The sequence below is a fragment of the Chamaea fasciata genome, unplaced genomic scaffold, assembly GCF_029207755.1.
Source record: "Chamaea fasciata isolate MVZ Bird 193981 ecotype frontalis unplaced genomic scaffold, bChaFas1.0.hap1 SCAF_12, whole genome shotgun sequence".
Lineage (NCBI taxonomy): Eukaryota > Metazoa > Chordata > Aves > Passeriformes > Sylviidae > Chamaea > Chamaea fasciata.
In genome coordinates this window covers 19,393,007-19,418,586 of record NW_027094097.1, presented here as the reverse complement: position 1 = coordinate 19,418,586, position 25,580 = coordinate 19,393,007, and the positions used below count along the sequence as shown (strand labels likewise).

At 51.9% G+C, this 25,580-nt stretch overlaps 1 protein-coding gene across 1 annotated transcript in view; it reads right to left on the bottom strand.

Moving 5' to 3' along the window:
* The window catches only part of LOC136296080 (hydrocephalus-inducing protein-like), a 71,845-nt gene that overhangs the window by 30,175 nt on the left and 16,090 nt on the right, over positions 1-25,580 (bottom strand). The window contains exons 9-26 of the mRNA XM_066194904.1: positions 24,375-24,474; positions 23,015-23,133; positions 21,616-21,839; positions 19,635-19,702; positions 17,348-17,580; positions 16,435-16,535; positions 15,884-16,019; positions 15,272-15,436; positions 14,251-14,403; positions 12,178-12,416; positions 10,249-10,507; positions 9,471-9,614; positions 8,013-8,153; positions 7,207-7,523; positions 5,492-5,657; positions 4,910-5,008; positions 4,009-4,218; positions 2,588-2,716 (exon numbers count right to left, since the gene is read on the bottom strand). Coding sequence (XP_066051001.1) covers positions 2,588-2,716; positions 4,009-4,218; positions 4,910-5,008; positions 5,492-5,657; positions 7,207-7,523; positions 8,013-8,153; positions 9,471-9,614; positions 10,249-10,507; positions 12,178-12,416; positions 14,251-14,403; positions 15,272-15,436; positions 15,884-16,019; positions 16,435-16,535; positions 17,348-17,580; positions 19,635-19,702; positions 21,616-21,839; positions 23,015-23,133; positions 24,375-24,474 — 3,003 coding nt within the window. The remainder of the gene's footprint in view (positions 1-2,587; positions 2,717-4,008; positions 4,219-4,909; positions 5,009-5,491; positions 5,658-7,206; positions 7,524-8,012; positions 8,154-9,470; positions 9,615-10,248; positions 10,508-12,177; positions 12,417-14,250; positions 14,404-15,271; positions 15,437-15,883; positions 16,020-16,434; positions 16,536-17,347; positions 17,581-19,634; positions 19,703-21,615; positions 21,840-23,014; positions 23,134-24,374; positions 24,475-25,580) is intronic.

Here is a 25,580-nt window from a genome sequence, read left to right as displayed (position 1 = left end):
GCTGATGCAATACCCCGGCCATACAAGGGGTGTTGTGTTGACTGGTGTGTGCCTCTGTCTGCAGCTAATGTGGCTAAGCAGGCAGTGCTGTTCCTTCTGCTTTATTGACTTTGGCCCCTATTGTCTCACACTAAATTTTCTTGAAATTTTAACTGATGAGTGGGCTTTGCTTCTCACACCTCCTACCTTCCTTGTGCCCAAAAGATCGAGCCACTGACCCGGGGGTGCAGTGTGTCCTCCCAAGAGCTCATCTGCCTGCAGCCCCAGCACAGCCTGATGTGATGTGAGCACAGCTCTGCTGCTCATGGGGTTCGCCCTCTGCCAGCAAGAGCCCACCTCAACAAGAAAAGGCTTTTTTTGCTATGGAAAAGAAGTCCCCGCACTCAGCAGGGCCAGCAGCTCCTCCCATCCCTTGTAGGACAGGCATGAAGAAATGGGAAAGCCAATCGGCTCCCTCTTCCCACTGCAAGGAGGGACAAAGGCAGGAGTGCTGCTTCGGCTCAAAGACACCCAGGCAGGACTGAGAAGCTTGGACAAATGGTGGGATGACGCTGCAAATTTTTCTCATCGCTCCTCCAGCCCCCCTGCTCCCCGGCCCCCTCACTGCCCCACAAAGCCTCTGCACAGCACAAAGCTGCAGGAGGCAGGGACCAGCACGCCTACTGAAGGGCTATGTAAGTGGTTCTTAGCCCTGGCAGTGGGGAGGCCGGGCAAAGGACAATGTCCTGTGTGATCACACAGCCTGGGTAAGGCGACCCTCAGAAACGCTCCAGTGCCAGCAGCCTGACATCTCAGCCGTCGGGGTCCCCAGAGTGACTGTGAGGTGCGGTGGTGTGGTTTTTATCATGAGTTTTAATGTAAGATAGTTGTTCTTTGTACCCTGGTTCAGTGCCGTTGTATTTTTAGGTCCTTTTTGTTACAAATTGTAAGCTTCTCCCTCAGCCTGCCCCACATACAACCCCTGTTTGGTTCACCTTTCCCGCCTTGGTTACCTGTCCACCATTCGTCGGGAAACCCTCCCACCCTGCCAGTCACCCAGGGCCTGTCCCCCGGGTCCAGAAGCTTCGAAGGGAGATCTCTGGCGACTGGCTGGATTGGAAGCTTTCCCCTCCTTCCTTCGGATCATTGGTATTTAATGTTAATGCTTGTTACGTCAGTAGACACTCCCCAGTTATACCCCACTGGTTGCACGTGTAGCCACCCTGAGTTTCCAGCCACTGTATAAAACCCTCTCCCTCCTGAGATTCAGGGTCTCCCTGAAGCACCGGTCGCAGGCTGAGGGCTCCCTCCTTCCTACCAATAAACCCAAGTTGCAGTCAGGCCTCTTGAGAGTCCCGTCTTTCTTCCTCCGCATTCCCAACGTGGCAGGGCAGGTCGGCAGCCAAGATCCCACATTTCTATAGATCGTGTGGGGGCGTGTCGGGGCTAGCCGGCCGTGGGAGGACACGCACCGCCGCAGTGGGGAACCAATTCCAGTTTTATTTGTGCCTCACCGTATGTTATAAATCCATTTTCTGACACGGGGTGAAAAATTACTACAGGGGCTGCAGTCGCGTTGGGAGCCTTAACACACTCCAGGCGTGGAGGAGGTTGCAAGGAGAAGATGCAGGCAGGCCCCGTCTCGGGGGGGCTGCAAGCGACCTCTCCCTTGGGGGAGGGCAGACCGCGAAGCCCGGGCAAACTTTGCCCGTCTGACTAAGTCTTCCCAAAAGGGCTGAATTACGGGAGGAATCTCGGCGCACAAAAGCAGTTAACGCTGCCAATTTCCCCCCGCCATTTTTGGTTGTGGTCGTGCCGGGAGCACCTGGAGGGCCCGGCTCCCTGCAGAGCCGCTCCTTCCCCGCCTGCCTACCCCGCTGTCGCCGCTTCCCCGCCGGCCACGGCCCCGCAGCGCTCCGCCGTTGCCCCGCGGGAGCAGCCGCCGCGCCGGCCGTGCCCAGCCGCAGCTGCGGAGCCCGGACGCCGCAGCCCGCGGGACCGCCGCGCCTGCCGCGGGCGCGGAGCGCGCCCAGCCCGCCGCGGCAGCACGCTCGGGGCGCTGGCCGCACACGGGCTCCTGCTCCAGCCGCCGAGCAGGACGCCGACACAGCGCCCCAGGCTTCCAGCGGTACCGCTCTGTCCCTGGCTTCTGTCACTCCCTCTGTTTCCCATTGTCTCTCTCTGCTCTCTTTTCTGTCCCCTTCTGGTCGGGGCCGTACCCTTTCTTTACCAATTTCCAGATGTAATATTTGCTGCGTTTGTGCCTTGTTTTCGCCCGAGAAATCTATCAAAAAGAATTCTCCTCTGCTCCCCTTACAGCGGGACGGGACAGTGACCAACACACTTGTGCCTTCCGCCGCTGTCTGCCGTGAGACAGCAGAGCCACCCGCCAGCCAAGGCCGTGGGGGAGTCTATCAGGACAGCACTTGTCTGACCTTCTCTGCCCCCAGCAGAAATCGCTCACACCCTTCTCTCTCTCATGGCTGGGTTTGGGGTATTCCCCTCTGACTTTTTTGTCCCTTTCCCCCCCCCGCCCCCTCTTTTTTCCCTTTAACGCTCTCCTGGGCCACCCGACACAGGGCTGGGGTGAGTCACTTGTGCTACTTACTGCGGTGGGCTTGACCAGAAACACACCAGGCAGATCCTGGTCTGCAGTGCTAGGGTTTAGCACCCAGTTGAATTCCATATTGCAGGTGTTCTCCAGGGTGACCGTGGTGTGATGAATTTCATTAAACATCTGGAGAGAAAGCACAGGAGCAGGAGGTTACAGACCCAGGCCTGCGGCTGGGAATTTCCTTCCTCTCTCCCGGGGTTGAAAGCAGACCTGGGAGCAGGGACCAGGGAGGAGATACGGGCCCTTGGGAAGCTGGGCAAGCCCCAGGCACAGGGCACCTGCACAGGACCAAGGAGCTCTGGCAGCACACAGACATGTGGTGACGACCACGTGAGGGCCAGTAATAAATGAACCAGGGGACACAGGCCCTCTGTGCTCTCAGGGGCCACCAGCTGCCAGGAGAAACAAAGGAGGTGGCACTGAGGTGCGTGAGATGAATCCAAGAGTTAGGAGGTTAAAGAAAGGAAGTTGTTGGTTCTTGCGTGTTGTTGTTTGGATTGTTTGGATTTGTTCAGGTCGTGTTGTTGGGTGTTGCTGTGAGCTGGGAGAGGGGCAGGGTTGAAGACCTGACTGAAAGGCAGTAGGATGAGAGGGGAGGGGACAGAAGAGTTGGCGGTCAGAGAGAATGGAAGTTCCCGAGTACCATCCAATGGGAAGGAGGACAGGGACCACCCTGGCCGGGTAAAAAAGGGATAAAAGAAGCCGTTTTGGTGAAAGGGGTGTGTGTGCTGGGCTCCCGGCTCTCGGGGAGGGAGACACACCCGGCTCAGCTGAATTGTTACTAATGAACAGTTTTCTTTTGCTTCGATGACTTTGTCCCCATTGAATTGTATCTAAAAGTCAGTGCATTTCTAAGACAGGCATTCCAGAAGAAAAGGCACCTGCACGCAAGTATTGGCAAGCAACAAACATGCAACAAGGAAGTCACACAGGGCAACACAGACAGGGCCAGCAGCTGAAAATATCTGTGGGCTTTCAACTGAAAGAGAGTGAAGTGGGGATTCTTCTGGGACAGTCTCTGCAACTGTAGTGACTGGAAGCCCAAATTCTTCCCCTGATTATTGTGTGGGTTAAGCAAGAGCTTTATACAAGAGCATCTCCTTGGAGGTCAGGCTTTGGGAATGGATCAGCAGAGGGATGTCTCAGGGACATGTCCCTCAGAGCATCCCCACTGGGACCCTGCCTGCCCCAGGAGGCAGTGTTTCTCAGGGTACCTTTCTCAACATTTTGGGGAGGCTTGGAGATGACCATTTGAAGCCAGCTTGGATGCCAGATTTGTCCCTCAAAGGTTGTACTTCCAAGCCGCAGGCCAACAAAGGGGCTGGGAAGGGGAGGGAGGCCTGGACTGAGGCGGGCAGGAACCCGCTGGCCGTGGTTGCAGGGCAGGGAGCTGTGCCAGGGGACATGTGGGGTACCTGTAAGCCGCAGTCAACCTCCCGGGAGCTCAGCAAGTAGCTGACACGTGAGGCCTCCCCGGTCAGCTTCACCTTGTAGGTGGGGCCTCCCTCCACGTGGCACAGCGCCGTGACACGAGCGATGGTGTCGAGAAGGCCAAAGAAGGTGAAGGAGGCCTGCTGTGTCTCTCCTGGCTGCAGCACACCCGACACCGGCAGGATACTGAAAACCTGGACGGAGGACAGGAGAGATTGAGGTGTTGAGCATGGAAATGGATGCAGAAGAGCTTCTTGGAGCAAAGTGCAGCTGTAGCCAGAGGGGGCTGTTCCTCAAATACAGCCAGAATCATCCTAATCTCATCTTGTATCCATGCCAGTGACCAGTGGAGGGAACACCATGGGGAAAATCTTCTCCCATACTCGCAGATCAATGCATTAATTAATACACTACATTAAAGTGAACTGGGATGTGTCCTGGCAGTAGAAATTCTCTCTGATGCACAACTTGCCCTTAAAAAGCATTTCTTACTGCTTTTAGAAAAGGAGGCGACTCAGAGCCAGAGCTCTTGGAGCTCAGGGAAGGATTCCAGCCCAGCTCATCTGACTCCTGAGGCTTTCCCCGCCCCGCTCTGATTTCTATGCTGCTTTCTCAACGTGCTCCAGCAAAAATTTCCTATGGACCACCTGATGAGGTCCAAGGGGAGCAATGCCCTCCATCGGTGCTGCACAGCGTCCTTGGGCAGCCCTACAACATGTCCTGCACAGCCTCTCTAACAACCAGTTGCTTCAGCAGCACTTTGCGATGGGTCCGGAGGGATGTGAGGCCCCGCTGTGGGCAATGCTGATGGCCACCAGTGGGACTGGGAGCTACAGCCCTGCTTGCCACACTGGAAAAGTGGGAGTGAGACAGATTCCTTCTTACCTTCTCAGTTTCGAGGGGAGTGTACCCTAAGTCCATGAAAAAGGTGACTCCCTCCAACCCTGGTGGGACGTAATACTTCTCCCAAGTACGTGGTGGCACCTGAAAAACAAGCCATTTTCTATGCTAGGAAGAAGAGACAGCCACTTTGCAAAGTCTCATTTTGTAAGACAGCTTCAGAGCCACCACTGCGATACCAGCTCTTGGGTGAAAAGAGAGATCTGGAAAGAGGTCGTCTGGCTGGCTTGGGAAGAGGGTACATGGAGATCAGGACTCATCACAGCTTGCTCTGGGAAGGAAGCTGGAGGTCTTATCATCATGATGCAGACAAAAGCCTCATCTTACATTGTGAAGAAAACAAGGCAAAAAACCCACACTCAACACAGCATCTGAGCAGGTTTCTCCAAGGAGAACTCTCCTGTTTCTCCCTCCCACACACCCCATGTCCAGCCACCGGCCCTGCTGCCCAGCCCGCTCTCAGGGCACAGGACAGCAGGGCGGCAAAAAGGGAGGTCAGCACGAGCAGGACTTGTTGGTGGCAAGCTAGGGAGGTAACACAAGCAGTAGGTGTACAAGAAAATCTACCTCTGCTCCTGAAGATTGGCCAAGATCCCGTGATTCTTCCAGGGCTGTGGCTGGCTCCTCCGCTTTTCTAATCCTGAAGCGTCTCCACTGAGTTGCCGGCTTATCCAAACGGAATGACACCATCGTCGGTGGTTTGGGTTGGAATTTAGGTGGGCAAAGCTCATGTCTGGAAAAGAACATAACTATGAACAGGGACCTGCAGTGGGAGGAAAGGACACCTGCACCAGTAGCTCCTGCTCAGGATGCAGCCCCTGGGTGGGTGCTGGTGCGTTGAACTGAGAAATGGTTTGATCCAGCCCTTCCCAATCCAGGCTGGAGCAGGTTCCATCTAAAGGTGGCCCAGGGCTGACACTGAGGTAGCAGTGGTGCAGGCAGCTGCAACTGCTCGCAGTGAGGAACTACAGAGGACACGGATTCACACCTCGTGGGGATGCAAAAAAACACAGTGGGAGAGGAAAAGACAGGGAAGGCAAGAAAAAGGGGAGATTTGAGGCACCAAGGGGCAGACGCAGCCAGTGATGAGCCGGCACAGCCCCCCCAGCGCCCAACGCCAGAAACTCTGCGGCTTTACCAGGTATTTATCAGGAATGTTTCCCTGAGAGTGTTGGGGAGGTTGGCTGACATTTTCCAGCACTCCCAGGTGACTCAGGTCACATTCCCCATTTTAAATTGAAGCAGGTGCTCAGGGTAACTCTGCTTGTGTTTCTAATGCCACGTGAGGGACAAAGTTGTGCCGTGCCTGCCTGTCACCCTGCTGAGATACAAGTGCTTCCCACACAGTCAAACACAACCTGGATGCTCCATTCCCAGACAGGCATTCAGTGCCTGCTCCCCAAAGAAAAACTGTCTTTAGCTTTGTAGCTTGTTATCTGAGGCTGGGTTTCATTTCTGCATGAGGCGCTCTCTCACCATAACCCCCAAGAGATCCCTAATCATCTGTTCCACTCTCTTTAGTTTTAATGAATGGTTTGAGGCAACTTCCCAGGACCATGGTGCCCAGACAATGTTTTTCACTCTAAAGTAGTGGAGCGAGAGGCAGGGATAGGAGATGATGTGATGAACAAGTCCTGCTGTCAAGCAGTACAGAACCTATAAGGGACATGTTGCAGTGGGGAAAAGTCAAAGTGAGTAACAAGTGTCACAAAAAGAGGGTCGTGAGGAATCCAAGGTGTCCACTGAAAGCTGACCCCTGGGAAAGAATTTGTCCTGGCACTAAAGGAGTTGTCTCAGAAAAGAAGGAAAGGGAAGGTAACAAGAGGTTCAGCATCAGCCCAGTTGCTAAGTAGCTCTTTCTCTGGTGTTGGGACTTTCTGGGCGTCCTCCAGCACAGCGCAAGGGAGGAAGGCAAGGAGCAGAGAGCAGCTCCTGCAGAGAGGACCCATCCCAAAGCAAGGGGGCCAAAAGGGCCTCCAGCAGCACTGTGGCAGCTGGGACTAGGAGCCCTTCAGCAGGGTGGACAGTGCCTCAGGCCACGGAGGTCTGAGAAAGCAGCCTTTGCCCTAGCTTTCCTTCCCAGGGGAAACCACAAGGAGCACCAAATTGGTGGAAAACCTATTCCCTGAGCATCCAGCCTGACCGCAGCCGGTCAGTGTTATTTGCACAAGGACAAGGCAGAAGCAGTTTGTCAGCTCCTAGGCAAACAGCTTTGTTCTTTGCAAAGTACTAACAGGACACCAGGAAGAAGAGCTTCAAGGACGGGGCAAAGGTGCACATACCTCAACTTTTTCACATGGTCGTCCATCTGGAATGACCAGTGGTACTTGACGGGAAGTGGGCTGCAGTTGGTCATCTCCAGAGAACGCTCCTGTTTCGTGCCAGCCACGATGCAGCCAAATTCCAGGGTGCTGGGCTGGATTTGGAGATTTGGGAAGTGGGCTTCCCCGCAAAGGGTGATACGCTCCACATAAGGATGGCCCCTGACCATTTCTATCTTCAGGATCTTCATTGTTTTCCAGCTATTAAAATCCAGTCCATAAGCTGGGTCAAATGCGATGTAGAGGTGACAGGTCTGCCCAACGTCCACTGTCACAGGCTGCAAGCAGATGAACAGTAATTAGTCACCTGTGGGATGACATCCCAAGGTCTGACAGCATGAACCAGTAAATGCTCCAAGTGTGACACCAGCATGGGCTTCTCAGTTCATCGTTCATTTCTTTACAGCAAGGGTCTGACTGCGGGCACCACACTCGAGTCCAGGATTCCCTCAGGCTCACGTTTCTGTGCTCAGCAGCAATACAAGGGGTGGCTGCTGGAGAGCTGGGATGCTTTCCAGGAGACACCTTCACTGCATGGCTTGCCCAGACCTAGTTGCCTGCTCCCTTCTCCTTGTGCCTGAGAGCCAGGGTGGATCTTCTCAACTCAGATAAGTTTTTGATTCCTTCAGCAGCTCTGCTGATGCACTTCAGGCCATCCCACTGCTGACGCTACAGATTAAACTTCTTGACTTAAGGACGTCCCAACAGAAGTGCATCACCGCATCCCTCCTCTTCAAACCCCACTGCAGGAGTCCGGGGCTGCTCACCTGGCCATGTGGGAGTGGCTGCTGGTCCTCACTGCAGACCTGAAACGGCTGCTCCAAGTAGAGCATAAGGTCGAGTGGCAGCCGGCAGGTGTTCTTTATAGCCAAAGGCTGGTACTGCAGAGTCAGGACATCACTGGGTTTCTACACAAACAGGAGACAAGGAAAAACAACCTCAGCTAGCCACAGACCTGCTTCTGCTGCATCTCGCAGTTTTCAGTCCCAGAAGTGCACACATTTCTATTTACCCTTTTTATTTGTTTCTACACTTCCAGGAGATTTTTCTTTACAGCAGATGCTTTTCATGTTTAGAAACCACAGCACCCTCTGGGGGACAGGGAAACACTCCCAGGTACAGATGAGGAAATGGGACCCTGAGAGGAGGCAGCTGCTTGAACAAGATCTACAGCAGAAAGGGAATCCAGACCATTTGTCTCCAGTTTTGTCTCTCTGTTGCGCAGAGCAGCACTAGATGATCTTCACTCACATACAGCCATTTCTTACAACCTTACTGGCTCATAAAGCAGCTTGTCTGCAGGATGCGTCCTGCAGTCCCTGCTACAGGGACAAGGTGTCTGTGGCCTCAAAGCTATGATCAGCCTAGGCTCTTCCTTCCTTGTCTGCATTCTGCTGGGCTTCCTGCATGGTTTAGTGAAACCAGGGAGTTTGGGAAACTAGTTCTGCATGTACTGGTATCAAATAGGTGCCATAGTATGCAATAAATCAGTTTGCATGTGTGGCGTCAAGCAGAACCCAGGCAGAATCAGGGAGAGCTGAAAAGCTTCTAATTACATCGGAACTGCCTGTTCCAGGGATTCTGTACTTGAGTGGAAACCTGGGAACCAGAGGAGAGGCCTGAAACTACAGAAACCAACTCATGAAACATCTTCTCTTTTTCAGACGACTTACTGAGAGGGAAGCATGATGCTGGAGTTGGGATCCCGAGACTAAAGGGTACCTGCTCTGCCTCAGTGTTATCATCACTGCAGCTGCAGGGTGTCTGGGGGTGCTTTGAAGCAGGTGAGGCTTAGGGAAATGCACAGAGCTATACCATATAGCTATACCATACAGCATTCATGCCAACAGCAGAGAAGGCAAAGAGACACAGGAGATGCTGGGTTTTTCCTTGTCAGTCTGAGGAATTCACAGGAATCTCCATTTTTTCCCTGCTTTCCTACAGCATCGGTGTACAGACATCACCGTGCCCTGAAGGATCCTCAGAAACCTCCCTTTACCGTGAGCAGAGAAACTGGCATTTCTCTGGAGGTGGCCACGATCCCCCTTGGCAGTGCAGCTGTAACTGCAGTTTTACTTTGGGGACGTTAAATACCAGTCTCATCTCTAAAAGCATCTCCCCTCACTTTACAAAGTGCCTCAGGAAGGGTAAAGAGGGGCTTTTACACAAGCACACCCCGCCCTCAGCTACGCTGTTCAATGCCAGGATGCAATCCAGACACTTACCTTCTCCACCCGGAAAGAGAATTGTCTGGCTGATATATTTATAGTGGGATCAATAAACTCGCAGGTAATGGTTGCTTCTATTATCTTCTTCATCGAGCCGCCTGTCCCAATGACAGCTTCGCAGATGGCGTAATTCTGCACCACCTGCATGCAAGAGTCACTTGTCACCAGTGGGTGGTGGCAGGGCATCCAGCAAATGCCCAGCATTGGCTCAGCACCCACCACCCACCACGCGCCCTATTCCTGCCACAGAGTTATGGTCACTGCCCGCTTTTCTTCCAGTGATGCAGCTTATTTATTTTGCACTCAACTGTCTGTAGCACTGCACCCCACTAAGCACAAAAGGCACTTGTGAGAAACTCCCCCCCTTCACATGGCTTTTGGTTTACTCTGTGCTTACCCCAGAAGAACCACTTGGCACTTGTTTAATTCACTTTCTTTTTGGGCTCCTAGTCTAAGTGTTACTAACTTATTTCTCTGTCCTTCTTTGCTGACTAAGCATGCAATGCTGTCTGCCCCAAAAGAGCAGTATTTCCTTCTACCCCTACTTCGGGATCAGCACTAGGTTTTGGTGGCTGTGGAATCACAATAAAGCTGTAGCTGGTCTGATGGTGACCAGCAAGGAAATTAAGTGGTGCTGCCACAGAAACGTGTGGTCTTAAACCAGTTTCTTGAAGGCCCCTGCTCATTTCCCCAGGCAAATGTCAAGGGACTGTGGAACGAGCCCAGGGGAGGGGATCTGATGCTTCCCCAGCTCAGCCCGTGGTGGGGACCTCACCTGCGCCTTGCGGGAGAAGCCTCGCAGCATCATGTCCACAGACTCTCCTGGCTTCAGGTCCATTGACAGCGGCTCCAGCCGAAACGCGGGGGCCGCACGTTTGGGCCTCTGGGAATCACGTTTGGCCGTGGGGCTACTGTGGGCTGAGGTGCTCTGGCCCTCCTTCCCACCTGGCCTGTTACATTCCACCTTCCAGAAGAGCTGATGGAAGTGGTGGCCCCCATTTGTTAGTCTGAACTGACGAGCACAGGGAAGGAGGCTAGAAGAGAAACCAGAATGGAAAATAGTATGGGAGTAGCTGTTGTCCTGGTCATCAGATTGCTCCCACTGAGGATTTTGAGCTGTGAATAGCTTGGAGACCGTCTTCATTTCCAGCTCTTAATGTGGACCGGGAACAGTGTCTGATAAGCTGCCCTCCTGATGTTGTTATTGCAAAGAGGAATATGATTCTCATGGTAATGTAGCATTTTCCAGGCCAGGCTAACAGGATCTGGTGTTTTCCACCAAAATGTGTGTTCTGGGGTGATTCGTACTGTTACTGTATTTTGCATTAATCTGCACCCAAAACTGTTATTGAATCTTTGAGATCCTGCACCTGAGGCCCTTGTGTGCGGGGGTATGATTGCAGGCATTTTTAAAAGCCAGCGCGGAGGAAGTTTCTGGATGATCCCAGAAAGCTGCTAAAAATCATCTGTCTGCTCTAGGAGAGGAAACCAGGGGAGCAGGGGCTCTCTCGTTCATAGAAGCTTTGGTTTTGCACTGGTGGTCATTTGTAGAAACTTCATTTCGCAATCAGAAACTGTTTTGAAGTGAACTTTGCAAACTCCGCTGGCAACGGGAAAACGAGCAAGGTCCTGTGTAGAAGTGTACCTCACCTGGTAGGGTTTGCAGCCCCACAGTGGCAAGGAGGCTTCCATTTAAGGGAAGGATTTGGGTTCCATTCTTTGTTTCACTTATGAGGTAAAACCCAGAGATTTTGATACCGTTTTTGGCCTTGTGCCAGGACGGAGACACCTGTTGGATCTTTGAGACTGTGCCTCAAGCCCTGTTCCTATTTCTATTGGGCAGGATGCCAAGAATCCGGCCTTGATTGTTACATACTTAAGAGAATAGAGGAAGATCCTCAGGGCATTTTTGGGGTGTTGTAGCAAGTGCAAAGGTCCTCCTTGCACTTGGCATAGCTTCTTCTCTTTTTTTTGGCACGGTTTTTTATTTTCACCTTAATGAAAACATTTTTGCTTTTCAAACACCTCTGATCATGCTGCCTTGCTAATATTTTAAGCCATCCTGAGGCTGCCGGTCAAACCCAGAGGTGATGCACCTGAGAGGGCACCCTAACATTCTGGCCTCCCGCACAAGCATCAGTCCTGGGCAGGCAGGGCAGCAGCAGAGCCCACGAGCAGCGTGAGGAAGCGTTGGCAGCGGCACTGCAGGCCCCACACAAACCAGCAAGTTTCCATCTGCCTCTGGAACTGCTCTGCGGGCTCCTGCCTTCCCAGGGGGGTCGTCACCCTCCCGTCCATTTGCTCCCAGGGCCCCTGCTTGCCTGGCAGGTGCCATTTTGGAAGGGAAGGGTGCGATGCCATCTTCCCTTGGTCCCGCAGCCACACGGAGGGCCCGCCTCATCCAGGCGCCATTTCGGGAACCTTTTGTTCTGGGGGAGCCTGCGAGATCATTACTTGACCAAGTGAGGACATAGATGTGTTAGAACTGAAGGCAATTCAGTGGCAATTGAGCAACTGGTTTCTCTTTCGGTGGTTTTTGAGGGTATCTAACAACGCTCAACTGGCCATCACATGTTTCTAAAGGTATCTCTGCCTTCAGGGAAGGAGTCAGGGTCTTTGAACACAGAAGATCTTGCCTGAAGGACTACAGCAAAACTGCTCCTTGTTGAGACAGAAGGAGAGGTGGGAGTGAGAGATCTCCTACCTGAATTGGTATCCCAAGTTCAGCTCCGGGGCAAATGGTTTGTCTATGACAATTGTGGTGCCAGTGCCAAAAGCCAGGAGGGTGGAGGTGGTCCAAAGTCTGTTCCCAATGAACAGCTGGAGAGCATCAGCAAAACCCCCAGTGTCATCCAGGGTTGCTGTGACAGTCACAGGAACCTCACCCCTGGCGGGGATCACTCCTTCCCTGGGTTCAATAACATAGCAGTGAGGTTTATAAGCCTGTAAGACAAGCATAACATGCATTTAGGATGGAAACCATACACCCTGGTCTCTTATGGGGTGTAAGAAAAGGAGAAGACTAAAGAGAGGAGGATAAAAATCCTAAAGGCCTAATTTCCCTAAATTTAAGCTGCAGTATTGGGGAACAGCAGAGCTTATACAACCTGTATTTTCCCCTCCTTTAACAGACTCTCACCTAATTAACCCAGTTTTGCCCAACCCAAGGGACGCTTATCCTCAGGAGAGTGTTCCTTCCCCAGTCCTTCTCTGGAGTGTGTGCCAAGGAAAGCTGCTTTCTCTCTCCTGGCTTCTCACAAAGGCTCAGGGCCAGAGGAAGTCATGACGGCTCAAATCCCACTCCAGAAACCACACAGCTGGAGGACACTGCTGAGAGCCTGAAGAATATCTCTGCAAAACCAGTTGAGCAAAACCCCAACACCAAACTATCCTTTCCCAAGAGGCCCTCAATGCTTTTCAACGTCCCCTAAAGGACCGAGGCCCTCACTTCCCACTGGTCATCCGCTGTAGAGAGGTGCCCCAGGGCCTTCTGCTTTGGAAAAGTCACCTCTGAATGGTTACAGCAGAGCAGGAAAGAAGGAAGCAGAGGGAAAACTGGATGACACGTGCTCAGTGGGCATGGCCCACTCTTCCTAAGAACTCGTGTCCTCTGGTTTCTCATGGACTTCACAGATTGGCCAAGAGAGCTGGAAGCTGCCCAAAGGAGGGAGGAAAGGCCCCGCACCAGCACAGCTGTACAGACACAGCTCTGCAGGTCCAGCCCTGGAACGAGCACGTGAAGCCCATCCTTTACACACCAGGCCCACCCAGCCAAGGTGCATTGCTCCCTGAAGAGGTGGAAGGCAGAATTTCATTGTGTAGTTAGAGAAAGCTGTCCTGGAAAAATCCCTCACTTTAAGGTTACATCTATCCCCCAAACAGCAGGAAAAGCAGCAAGAGGAAAATTCATGCCCCTCCTCCTTGGCTCAGGAGGCTGTGGCTGGACTTTCCCACATGGCCTGATGCTTTATCCACAGACACAAACAAGTCCACAGGATCAGGTTTTAACCAGCTCCAAGTTCAACACACCCAGCATGGAGAAGAGCAAACCTCAAGCCCCTCAGAGATCTCCCCCTCCAGCAGACATCCCACCCAGCCCCAGGCCCAGCCTACAAGCCCTTCCTGGCTGCAGCAGCCCTGCTCTCCCTGCCAGGGGAGCAGCCCCAGCTCCTCTGCCCTGTGCAGCCTTCACATATTAAACAGCCATTCTCTGCAGCCGGTCCCCAAAGATGCTCTTCAAAGGCACAGAGACCACAGGCTGGGGGGGTGCACAACCCCCACACATGTCTTTGTGTGGACAGCCCAACTGGCCTGACCCACAGCAGGTGTGAAAATTGCCTCCCCACCAGCAGTCTGAGGACAGACCTCACACCCTCTTCTCTACCATGAACAGCAGTTTGGCACAAAGCAAATGTAGATGGAACAGGGAAAGCACAGGGAAACCCATGCTCTCCGAGGAGCAAAGGACCACAGGTTTCTCTTGATCTCAGAGCTCAAAAACCGTGACACACACAGCTAAAGACCTTCCATAAAATTATGGGAGAACTTGTCAACACAATCCAGACGAATTTCTGCTCCAACATCTCTGCACCTGATTTCACTGAGGAGTGCCCCAGCTAAAACCACTCCAGAGCCAGGTTCCTTTTGCCTCACCCAGATGGAATCTTGGAGTATCTCGCTTCCTCTCACACAGGCCGATGCATATAAAAACCAAGTCATGGCTGCTTGTAAGGTCAACCAGTCAATTTCCCTGGAAAACAGCCCCACAGATACTTACAATCTCTAGCCTGAAGTCTAAATCGATGAGACCTTCGTTGAAGAGGCCAAAAGCTTGTGAATTAGGCCTTAGCACTGGGATCCTGCCAAACTCTATCAGCCTTGGACTTATGTAGACTGCTGACGGCCGTCCAAAGCTCTGTAGTTCTGTTCTCTGTTACAGAAAGCAGGCAAGAAAGATTAAAAAAAAAAAAAAATCAAACCCGAACAGGGAAACCTAAAAAGGCTTAAACAGCTCAACCCAGCTCAAGTTATTTCTTTAGGGACAGCTACCATTTTCCAGCTGAAATCCTGGGATTTTGGGGGAAAAAAAAACCAAACTTATGTATTCACCTCCAAATTGAAAAGGATTAAGTAAAGAGAAACTTTCAAACTACAAATTTTTGGTCCAAAGGTAGAAGCTTTGCAAGAAATCTCTAGTTAAGATCAGGCTGACAGTTAAACAACTGGTTATTCTGGTGGGGAGAAACCCTTCTCTTTAAGGTAAGCAGCCTGACAGTTGAAAGCAAGTGTTTAGTCAAACTTCAGGCTCCCTGGCACAGCCTGCACTGCCTGTCCTCCCTGTTGACTGGTTTACATGCAGTGCCACAATGGCCCAGGTTCAGATGTTTGGTGCCATCCAGGGAATTTGGCATCACCATTTCCATGTTTGAATGTAAGTTTAAATCCTTGCAACTACTCTTCAAATGCCAGCTTTCCTTTCTTCTACAGAAAGCTCAAGGTTCCCAGAAATCTTCTGACATCCTCTTTTGTGCTGAGAGGTAACATTTTAAAAAAGGTGTTTCCAAAGTTAATAGCATTTTAAAGAGTAATTAAAATGATCCTCAATTCCAGCTTAGATGAACTACCTTCTGGGTCAGACACTGACATTGCCACCTATAAGGCACGAGCTGTTTATGCCACCAGTCCCTGCTGTCCTTCTCCACAGCAGCCTGTGCCTCTTTTCCCCGGAAGAATCCCTGCACACTGTGCACCCTGCCAGGACCAGTTGCACAAAGGCACACACCTCCCCTTGCACTCACCAGTGGGTTTCTTGCGTCCCCAAACACACCGATACAAACATCGGTGCAATGCTTGCCCAATGTTTGGATTTCAGCCATAACTGGAATCTCTGCAGTGCTCCGAGGCTGGACAATCCCACAGGGTCTGGGGCTGGAGTAGAGCACAGGAGAGTCCTCCTCGGGTTCCTAGAAGGGACAGAATCAAATCCAGCTTCAGAGGGACCTCTGAAGAAACTTTAAACTCCTTAACATCCATCCCAACAGCAACTTACACACATTTTTAAAAATCCCCAGGACAAAGGTAAAAGGCACAAACAAGGTGCAAGAATTGTAGGCTTAGCATTCTCAGGGGGTTCTGCAAGGAGGCTGCCAGCACAGGCACTGGTGTCTGTGGATGCAGCAGCTTTTCACAACCCTCAAAGATCTCCCACAAGAAAACACCCTGAAGACTAGAACGTAAGCTCTTTCCTCAAGAGATTAAACTGCATCCTAAAGTTTACATTCAGGTAGGATCCTGTTCTCAGCAGATCTTTAAGACTGAATAGAAACCACCAAGGTCTCATCCCAACCCTTTTCCCCCCTAATAATCTCCACAATAATATTTGAGAGGAGGAGGTGGATGCGATGCCAAACCTGGGGAATAAGCCCGTAGCAGCCAGGAAGGTGGGTGTTATTCCAAATGAAGAACTTCCTCTCGAATGGCACCTTCAGGTCGCACTCATGGAATCCGCGGTTTTGGGGGTACACTTGCAGCTCAGGAACGAAACATCTGGGCAAAGAGATGACCCCAAGGGAATCAGAGATACTGAGAGAATGGAGAACATTTACCCCCAAAGATTGTGAAATGGAGCACAACACATTTGTCACTGTCAAATACACATTTAACAGCCCTATGGTGAAAAATTGCCTGCAAAGTCTTCCCACTCAAACGTCTTTTTTTTGCTTCACCTCAAGCACCAGGTCAATAAATGATATCATTCCTGGTCCCTTTAGAAAACGACCCAGGACCACGCTGGGCTGTCAGCAGGGCTCCTTTTCACCACAGGCTGCTTTTCAAGCACTGCTGTTCTCATGTCCAGCTGGGCAGAACATGAGGTCATTAAACAACACGTCTCCTTGGGAGCTGCAGCCAGCACACCCTGTGCAAGGCAGTGCGCTGGGGGAGGCCAGGGAAGTGCTGGTACCTGGCCTTGATGATCAGTGATGCCACTCCCTTGCCAAACCACTCCAGGTCCACCAGCAATTTCCGGTTGTATTCCGTCACAGTGTTGGAACACAGGGTCACCTGGTGGAAGAGAAGAGCAGTAAATTCTTCCTTACAAAAGCTCACGACTCACGTGTGATGTCCTCCAGTTTTTGTGGTAAGAAAAGGGAGGATTTTGCCCTAATTCTTCTGCCGCTCCATGTGGAGAGCACAGTCTCGAAGAGTAACAGAAGCCGTCTGGCAAATACCAGATTTGTTAAGCACACCTTGCTATCGGGGCATAGGTCAGCTAAATGAAAACATTAGACTAAAGCTCTGTGCAGCACCGTATTCAAATTAAGGGGCAAATTTTCATCTGACTACAATGACATAAATGCAGAGGAAATCTCCTGACTTGAACAGAATGAGTTCAGCTTTACAGCGGGAAGCTGAAGGCAAAGCGTGGGCCAGCAGGTGCTGGGCAGTTCATGGCTGCAGAGTTTTTTGCCTTCACTGGAGATCCCTGCAGTGAACACAAATCATTCTACTCCCCAGGACAGGAGAAATGAGACCAAGAAGAAAAGCAAACTGCTTTATATAATGACATCTCTCTAACAGCCACCTTTGGTCCTCGTCCTTCCTCTGCCCACTTGCAATCGAAGACATTGCTCTCAAAAACACCAAAATGCCTTCAGTACTTGACCATATGGTACATGATCTCAGCTTGTGATTTTGGAAACAAATCAGTGCTCCTTCAGGAACGTCCCGAGTAACCCAGCTCACAGAGGCCCCACGCCAGTGCAGATCCTCGCTCACACGATGATCAGAGCTGGCATCAGAGCTAAAGCCCTCCCACACTCCCGTGAAGCTTCAGACCCGCTGCTGAAGTGTGTATGGCCGGACTCTTCCCATACCTCGATGTCCTGGTGTTCCTGGGATTGGAGGGTCCTCTCGCTGGGATTCATTGTAAACTCCCGTGGCTTCACAGAAAAATGAATTCCCTCCCTCCAGGAGGGGTCACTGTCGCTGAGTATTTGATCAAAGCTGCTAACAGCAGGCTGAGTGCCATCGTCCGACACGCGGAGCTTGAACGTCACGGGCACCCGCGAGGTGTTAGTGAGGCGACAGGTCTTGGTGCAGGGAAAGCCTAGGAAAAGGACACAAATATCCGTTTAGGCACCAGTTATGTCGTGACTCCTGGTGGGAATACCCTGGTAGGGTGAAAGCGTGATTGGAGTTTGGCTCTTTATTATCTGAACTACAGATTACTGAGAAGCTGCAAGAGGAATTAGTCGTCACTTAGTTCCCTTTAACACTGATTCCAGACTGCAGCCTTGAAAATGCCTGCTCTTAGCCCTGCTCAACACTGCAAGCGTCTCTCTTTCTGATGGGGAGAAGCTCCCTCACCTGCCCCAAACCAGCACCAGTTATTTCTCACCGATGACTGTGCACCCAGACCGAGCATTTCCTCTGAAAATTCAAACTGTAAAATTCCCTGTTAAGTCTGCCAACACTCCTACCGTTTTCAAGATATATAAACAGTGAGTCGTCATTGAGAAGAAGCTACAGCAAAACAAAGTGAGGATGGAATCAGGAACCAGAACGTGATGCAAAGCACCCTAACACAGTTTCTCTCTGCAGAATTCTTAAGGCGTCTTTTGGTTTGGGCCAAACAGACTGGGCATGTGACAGCTCAGAGCCCACTCAGCTGGAGGCAAACCCGAGCCTTGACCCAGCAAGTGGGGACATCACACCCATACTACTCACTGTGACTGCTGCCTGCAAGGGTTTACCCCACCTTAACTCTGAAATTTGCTTTCCATATTGGAAAGCCAGAGACACTGCCACGCATGGTGGGGATGTCCTGCAGAGCCCGGACACCAGCCACAACCCGCTCTGCAGTGGACTGGCTGGCCAGCTCTGTGGGGAGGAGACTTCTCCCCAGGCCTGCTCACCAAGAGTCATTTGAACACAGGTGGGGGAAAAAAACAACTGCAGGCGCAGCCCAGAGCTTCTCTGTGCCCATCAACAGTAATCACTGCCGGCTCCAGCAGGGACTCCAGCAGGGAGGCAAGAGAAGCACAAAAGGGACAAACACAGATGTCAAAACCTCAAATGAGACTGAGGTCACCACATGCAGACAACAGTCAACAACAGTTAAACAGAAGCAAAGATACAACAGCTGCCTTCAGCTGAAGAGACCTTAGGAATGCGTTTCTACCTGTTGCCTTTCTTGTTTCATTTATTCAAAAGGCAACTTAACAAGTGCCTCAGTGGTGATGCAGGGTGGGGAAGAAGCAGCTCAGGAAAGGCAATTCGTTTTCTTAAAACGTTCAACAACTTCATTGTTACGAGTTTAGGTTTCGTAGTGAATTTTGGCCTCGGTCCGGGAAGGGAGATACAGGGGGTTTGGGGGGTCTCGGCTGTGCGGGTGGGCTTTTCCGTCCGGGGCTCTTTGGGAGCTGTGCCGTGATGCCGCGGGCGGTTGTGAAGTCGGAGCCGAGGTTTGCAGGGGGCAGACCTTCCCGTCCTTCCGCGCGGGGCTCGGGAAGGTCGGCAGCGTGCTGCTGCGGGACGTCGTGCGCTTGACGCCGGGCTCAGCACCGTGATCGAACCTGCCCGCCGTCCCCGCTTCTGCCTGCTCCCGATTGCCAGTGCCCAGATCTCCTGCTGCCCGTAGTTTGCAAAAGCAGCGATTTCCTCCTTCCCTCCCTGCCCGTGCCGGCTGGGAGGGAATCACTGCCCTGCCAGAGCCCACAGCTCCTCCAGCCTGTGATCATAACTACACCAAAGGGGAAAACGGGACTCGGCGGGTTGGAAACTTCTGGCATTGCATTGTTGTCTGTGCTATCCTGATATACTCTAGTAAAGAACTGTTATTCCTTTTCCATATTTTTGCCTGGAAGCCCTGTAATTTCAAAGGTATAGTAATTTGGAGAGAGGAGGGTCATCATTCCATTCCATGAAGATTGCCACCTTCCTTGGCACAATCTGTCTTTTAAACCAGGACGGAGACACCAGAAAATACTTGGTTCTATTTGATCCCACAATGGCAAAATGCTACCTGAGGCACCTGCAGTTCACACCCTGAAGAGGCTGTTGTGGCAGAACATGAGGAGTGCTGGATGCTTTTACGTTCAAGTGCTCCATTTTGGAGCACACAGATCCCTCCCGCTGTGTCCCAGCGCAGGGAACACTCACCAAAGGAGATGTCACCGAAGTCGAGCTCATCGGTGTCGAAGTGTAAAGTCGGCCCGACGACACACCCCCTGCGATGACAGGGACACAGAAGGAAATGGTTACGTTAAAGGGAATTGCAAAGCCGCCGGCTGTCGTGGCTTGGGGGCACAAAACCTGGTGTCAGGGGCATCGTGCGTTTCAAATCAACGCACCACCATGTGCTCAGCACAGCGTCCATGTGCACAGGAGGCAGCTAAAGCCAAGAGGCCAGCAGCCCACAGCCACTGATGGGGCTTTGGACGCAGGGCAGGCAGGAAAAGCCCCCAAGTTGCTGGTGGTCCCATGAGGGACCCTGAACACCCACCCAGACGTGGCTCCGTGCCTCAGATTCCCCATCTGTAATGGGATGGACATAAAGGTGTCCCCACAAACTTCTGTAACCAGCCTTTCCCGCCACAGGTTCCCTGCTTTGCTACTTGGCTGTAACTGGTGTTCCCATGGAGGAGCTTTCTTAGGAGATTTTGACCCACACAATCATTACAGACAGAGTTTTGAGACAGGAAGCCAGGGGAGCCCCAAACATCCTCTAAAAAGAGCATAAACAGTTCTACACAGTGGACAGATGAATCCTAGAGGAAAGGACCAGCTTGTCACTAGTGCACCAGCTGGCACAGCCAGGAGCAATAGCTTAAACAACCAAACATGGGTGTCCTGAATCTACCACACCTCTTCCCCTGTCCTTGAACTCAGCAGACAGGCACTAAAAGTCACCAACATCCACTGAAGGCAGCACCTGAAGCTGCCCAACACGAGTTTATTTCGTGCTTGATGCCCCTCAATGCGCACCCTGCCTTTTGGTTAAAAGTCAAGGACCAGTGAACTGTGTCTTCTACTGTGTTCACAGGACTGCCCCTGGCTCCGCTCTACACATCTCAACAAGAAACACCTTCTCTTGCTCAAGGAGGAAGCTGCTTATGGAATAACATCCCATGCATGACCAGTTTGGGGGAGGGACAGAGGAGAATCAATTATTTGATGGTGAAAGGTTCCCTCTTGATTTCCAAAATAAAAATAGCAGCACTTTTCCTCCAAAAGCAAAGCCGGTGCAATTGTTTCTCTACTATGGGCAGACCTAGTCAACACTTTTCTCTTGCTAGGTAATACGTTACATGTTCTTTTTAATCCATCTCCCTTATCTTATTGGGATAATCAACTGCAGATTGCTTTCATTTCTTTATTGCCCTGATCCAGTGCCTCCCAACAGCAGCAGCCTAGCTCCAAAGCTCCAGAGCAGCCAGCATCAGCTTTCCTGCTTACACTACATTATCCTACCAGCACACGCCTCAGGCTAGCAGGGACAAGCCCTCTTGCTGCTGTGGTCCTGAGGACTGAGCTCTGCCTCCCCCATCATCACCCCTTCTCCCTTCTGCAGGGCCAGGATCATGGGATGAAGCCCATGTCCTTGGGACAGTTCCTGCTGCACAGCTCCCTGTCTCCCACATCAGCCTTTTCCTGGCTGTGGAAAGGAGGTAGCAGAGCACTCTGCACAGGAGCTCGGAGCACAGCCTGTCTCCATGCATGGCCATGAGAGGTGAGCTGAGGCTGCTGCTGCCCCTTTGGGATGGATTATTAACAGAAGTTTTTAAAAACACTGCTGCTGGTGGAGAAGCACCCAGGCTGGCCCATCTCCAAAGCCCTGGGGGCCTTGCTGGGTGCTCAGGGGGGACATCCCAGAGCAGCTACTGCCCAAAGCTGATCCATGCCACTGCCTGCCATGGCCCAAGGCAGAGGGAGATCCCTGCAGGGAGGAGTCATTCCAGCTCCCGGGTACCACACGGGGCAGCAGGCAGCCCCACACTAAGGCAATGCCAGGATCAGAGCAGAGATTGAGACCTCAGGAAACATCTTTTTTCTCTGCCCGGCCCCAAAATGAGGTAGGTGAGAGATGTCCCAGAGACAGCTACAGATGTGCCCACCCAGAGTAAGCTCCCAGAGTCCTTACTTGATGGTCAGGATCACAGGCGTAGGAGATCCAGCCACACGGAACTGGAATGGTTCCTCAAACCGCCCCAACACGGCGGCATCCAAGGAGATCTGAATAGTCTGGATCCCACCTGGTGCAATGAGGCCCTCCTCGGGTACAAACTTGAAGCAGCAGCCCACTTTCGTGTTTGAAGGGATATAGGTGAAGGGAGCATCAACAACTCCTTTGTTCATCAGTTTCACCTGCAGCAGCAAGAAAACAAAATGCAAGTACACGTGAAATCTTCCCTTCTTGGGAGTTATTTTCTAATGGCGCAATTAACACCCAGAAAAGGCAGAAGATGCTTTGTGCTGCTGGACGGCAGAAGTCAAAAAAATACAACAGGACAAGTTCTGCCTTTGGGTTTTCATGCGAAGCTCACACAACTCCACATAACTGGAGTCACCCTGGGGTTATCCCACGGACACAGAGCAGTCCACCTCTGGTCAGTATCACCAAGCTCATTCAGACCTGGCCCTGAGAGCAACGTGGGGTGATTGCAGCTGCGTAGTGAATCACCACAGAGCTGCTGCTGCCCCAGTCAGCACAGCTCCAGCAGTACCGTATCTACGCATTTACCTTTTCCCATATTGTGAAAACAATACACTGAGAATGAGGCATCAACATCAAAATGTACAGACAGCGCCATCTTTTGGTAAGAAAACTCAACGTGTCTTTCTCTTCTACAGCCAAACTTTCTGAAAGTGTCTGGCATGATGTAGTGCCTCGTTTTCTGCCTCTTTCAGTTGCTCTCTCTTTTTCTTTTGCAAACTTGACCCCCAATAGGGGGGAGGCAAATAGGTAGAAAAATCTCTTGCTTTATTCCCAGGAACACTTTTCTCTTCCTAGAGCCAGAGATGCACCAAGCCTGAAGTGTGGTGAGGGATTGGACAGCAAGGGAAAGAATCCTCAAGCCCTTTGCAAGGGCCTGCACTGAGCCAGGAGGCTGGATGGCTTTCCTGTGACTTCCAGGAATGAGCAGGAGACACTTGACTGAAAATTGTTTGCGGTGGACTGAAGCTCAAATGTAGCCAGTTTGTCCCAGCCGCTTCTGAAGAGCCCAGTACAAAGGTGCCTTGTGTCTGGTGCTGCCACAAAAGCCTCTGAACAGCTTTTTGACCCAGCGTTGGGTCAAAAGGGGTTGTTTTGCAGGAAGCCTCCCAGCTGATCCCTATGGAAGGCTGCCCAAAAGAAGGGACTGGGGCTTCATGAACAACAGACACATCTTTCTGACCCCCCCCCCCCCCCCCCCCGATTTGACCAGTACATCAGATATTCCCTGCTCACAACTGCCCAGGTTGCCAGGAATTCCACAGGTCCACCAGGCTTGCTGCTGCCTCAGGAGCCATCAGGATCCATCCCAACCCCTGGTGCTCACCTCATGGGTGTGGGCGGTTTTGACAAAAACTTCCCCAAGGTTCAGGGTATCACAGCTGAGTTCAACCAAGGGTCCGCAGCCTTCCCCTCTGAGGCGCAGGGCCAGCCTGCTCTCACGGCCTGGGGAGAGATGTCCATTTCAGTACAATAATTCCCTCTGTTCTACTGGATTTTCCAGGCTGCCTCAATGCTAGTCCCTGATTCTGAGCTGCATGCAACCAGCTCTTGATGCTGCAGCAGAAGATATGGACCCTTCTCTTTCCTCAGGAGATATCCCCTGGGGCTGACTTGCAATTTCTAACCCATTCCTTGGGCTGGTTTCCAATTTTAGCCACCAGTTTGCTGAGTTTAAAACATCTCTGGTGTCCTGTAGTGACAGGCCAAGGAGTAATAGGTATAAATTGAAAGAAAGGAAATTTAGGTTAGATATTAAGAAGAATTTTTTTACTGTGAGGTGGTGAGACACTGGAGTAGGTTCCCCAGGGGAGTTGTGGAGGTTCCAGCCCTGAAAGTGTTCAAAGCCAGGCTGGATGGGGCTTGGAGCTACCTGGTCTAGTGGGAGGTGTCCCTGCCCATGGCAGGGGCCTTGGCACTAGACAGTCTTTGAGGTCCGTTCCATCCTTAACATACTATGACTCTAGGGTTTCCTCCCCATGCACTTAGAGGAGCTTTGAAATCCATTCAGTGAAGGCACAAAGCTCACAAGGATTTGGCAATTGCTACCTGGCAAACTGCCAGGCAACAACTGCCAAACCACCTGGCCCAGCAGCACAGGACTGCTGTCCTCCACTTCTGACACTCGGCACTGTGTTCTGTTTGCACAGACTGAGAGCTGCAAGGTGACAATTCCCACACAGGGAGAGAAGCAGGTGCTGGCCAAGGGTGGTCCTTCTACCAACACCCTGGGCTCAGCGGGGCTCCGCCTCCGCTGGCCTGGTGGTGTCTGGAGGTGATCCAGGCTCAGGGAGCACATTTCTAACTCAGCTCCGACTGCCTGATGATGGATCCACGTCAAATGGACCCATCCTGGAGGTCAGTGGTCTAGAGGGGCTTAGTGCTTGTTCACTAAAGCTGTTCTGCTCTGCAGCTCCTTGGCCTTTGAGGAAATGCTGGCAAAGCCGTGCCATGAAAACATCTCCCTGCACTGCCTGGGTTGTTCTGGGATCAGCAATCCAGACACAGGTGTTCCGAGCCCTGGCCTTGCATGGGAGACTCCCTGGAAGCTGCAGGGACACTGGGGATGTGCCAGCACTGCCCTGCTGACCAGGAACTCTTCCCAGCAGTTACATGGGAGCCCAGTGGGCTCAGGCTTGCTCCATGGCTTCACTGTGGGTGAGAGAAGCAGGGCAAAGGAGCTGTACCTGAGATGTCACAGTAGGCCACACTCTGATACTTCAGTGCTTCCAGGGGTTTAAAGGTCACCTTGATTTCAGCCGAACAACGTGGCCCAATCTCTCCCTCCTGAAACAGAAAGAGACAGAAAAAGATTTATCTTCAAACTTCACACTTCTTGTTTTCAACCACTCCTCTAAGCCTTTCTTTAGAGCATCAGTGATGAGTAAACAACATAAGGAGCCCAAGGAAACACTCTAAACCCAGCTCAACACACCACTGGGCGCTCTCAATGCTCAGCTGATCAGCCCCCACTCTCCACAATGTTCCTGCTGCTCTGACACAAGCTGCTGGTCTCATCATGCTGCAGTCAGCTACAGTGGTATCTAACTGCCATTGTGCACTGGTGGCTCTTGGCCTTAGATGGGCCATAGGAGTAACCAAGAACACGATCCCCTTCCTTGGAAATAAAAATATTAGTTTAACCTTTTTTGAAAGAAAGCAGAGGTTGGGATTATTCTAGGATTTACTCCAGGATGAGAAGGCATTTTGCACTGTGCAGACACCAGGCATTCATCATCTCTCACAATGCCAATACTCAGAATCAGGGCTCTGGCTGATGGGAGGACATGGGCGTTTGCTTGCATAAACAGAAAAAGAAAAGGTTTACTGTCCCTGTGTGCAAGAGAACTCAAGATGCCCATTATAACCTCCCACCCTTGTGTCCAGGCTCACAGATGACACTGGGAGACTCACAAACAGTGCGAGTCGTGGTTAGAGGAAGGGACAGGCATTTCTACGATTAACCTTGGGCTGAATTTGGCCTCCTTTTCCCAGCGAACCCTTGCATGCTTCGTGTCGATACATGAACTGGCAGTGCTCCAACACACTGCGCTGAACCCCACGCAGCAGCACGCATCGGGGGAGCCCCTACCTACAAAAACTGCTCCCTGTGGACACTTCAAGGACACGGAGTGCCCTGAGCTCGAGCCCTGGCAGCAGAGCTCAGCTTTGTCAGGCTCCCAGCCCTGCCTTGAGCCTGCAGGGCAGAAATACTTTCAGCAGTGAGCTCTGCAGCCGCACCAGAAACTCCATGTCCTCCCTCTCAGCTCACCGAGCCAGCTGAGGATCTGCTGAGTGACCGCACCCGGGGGAAGGGGTGGGGGTAGGGTGGGCGGGAGGAGGAAGAGGAGGAGGAGGAGGAGGAGGAGGAGGAGGAAGAAGAGGAAAATGAG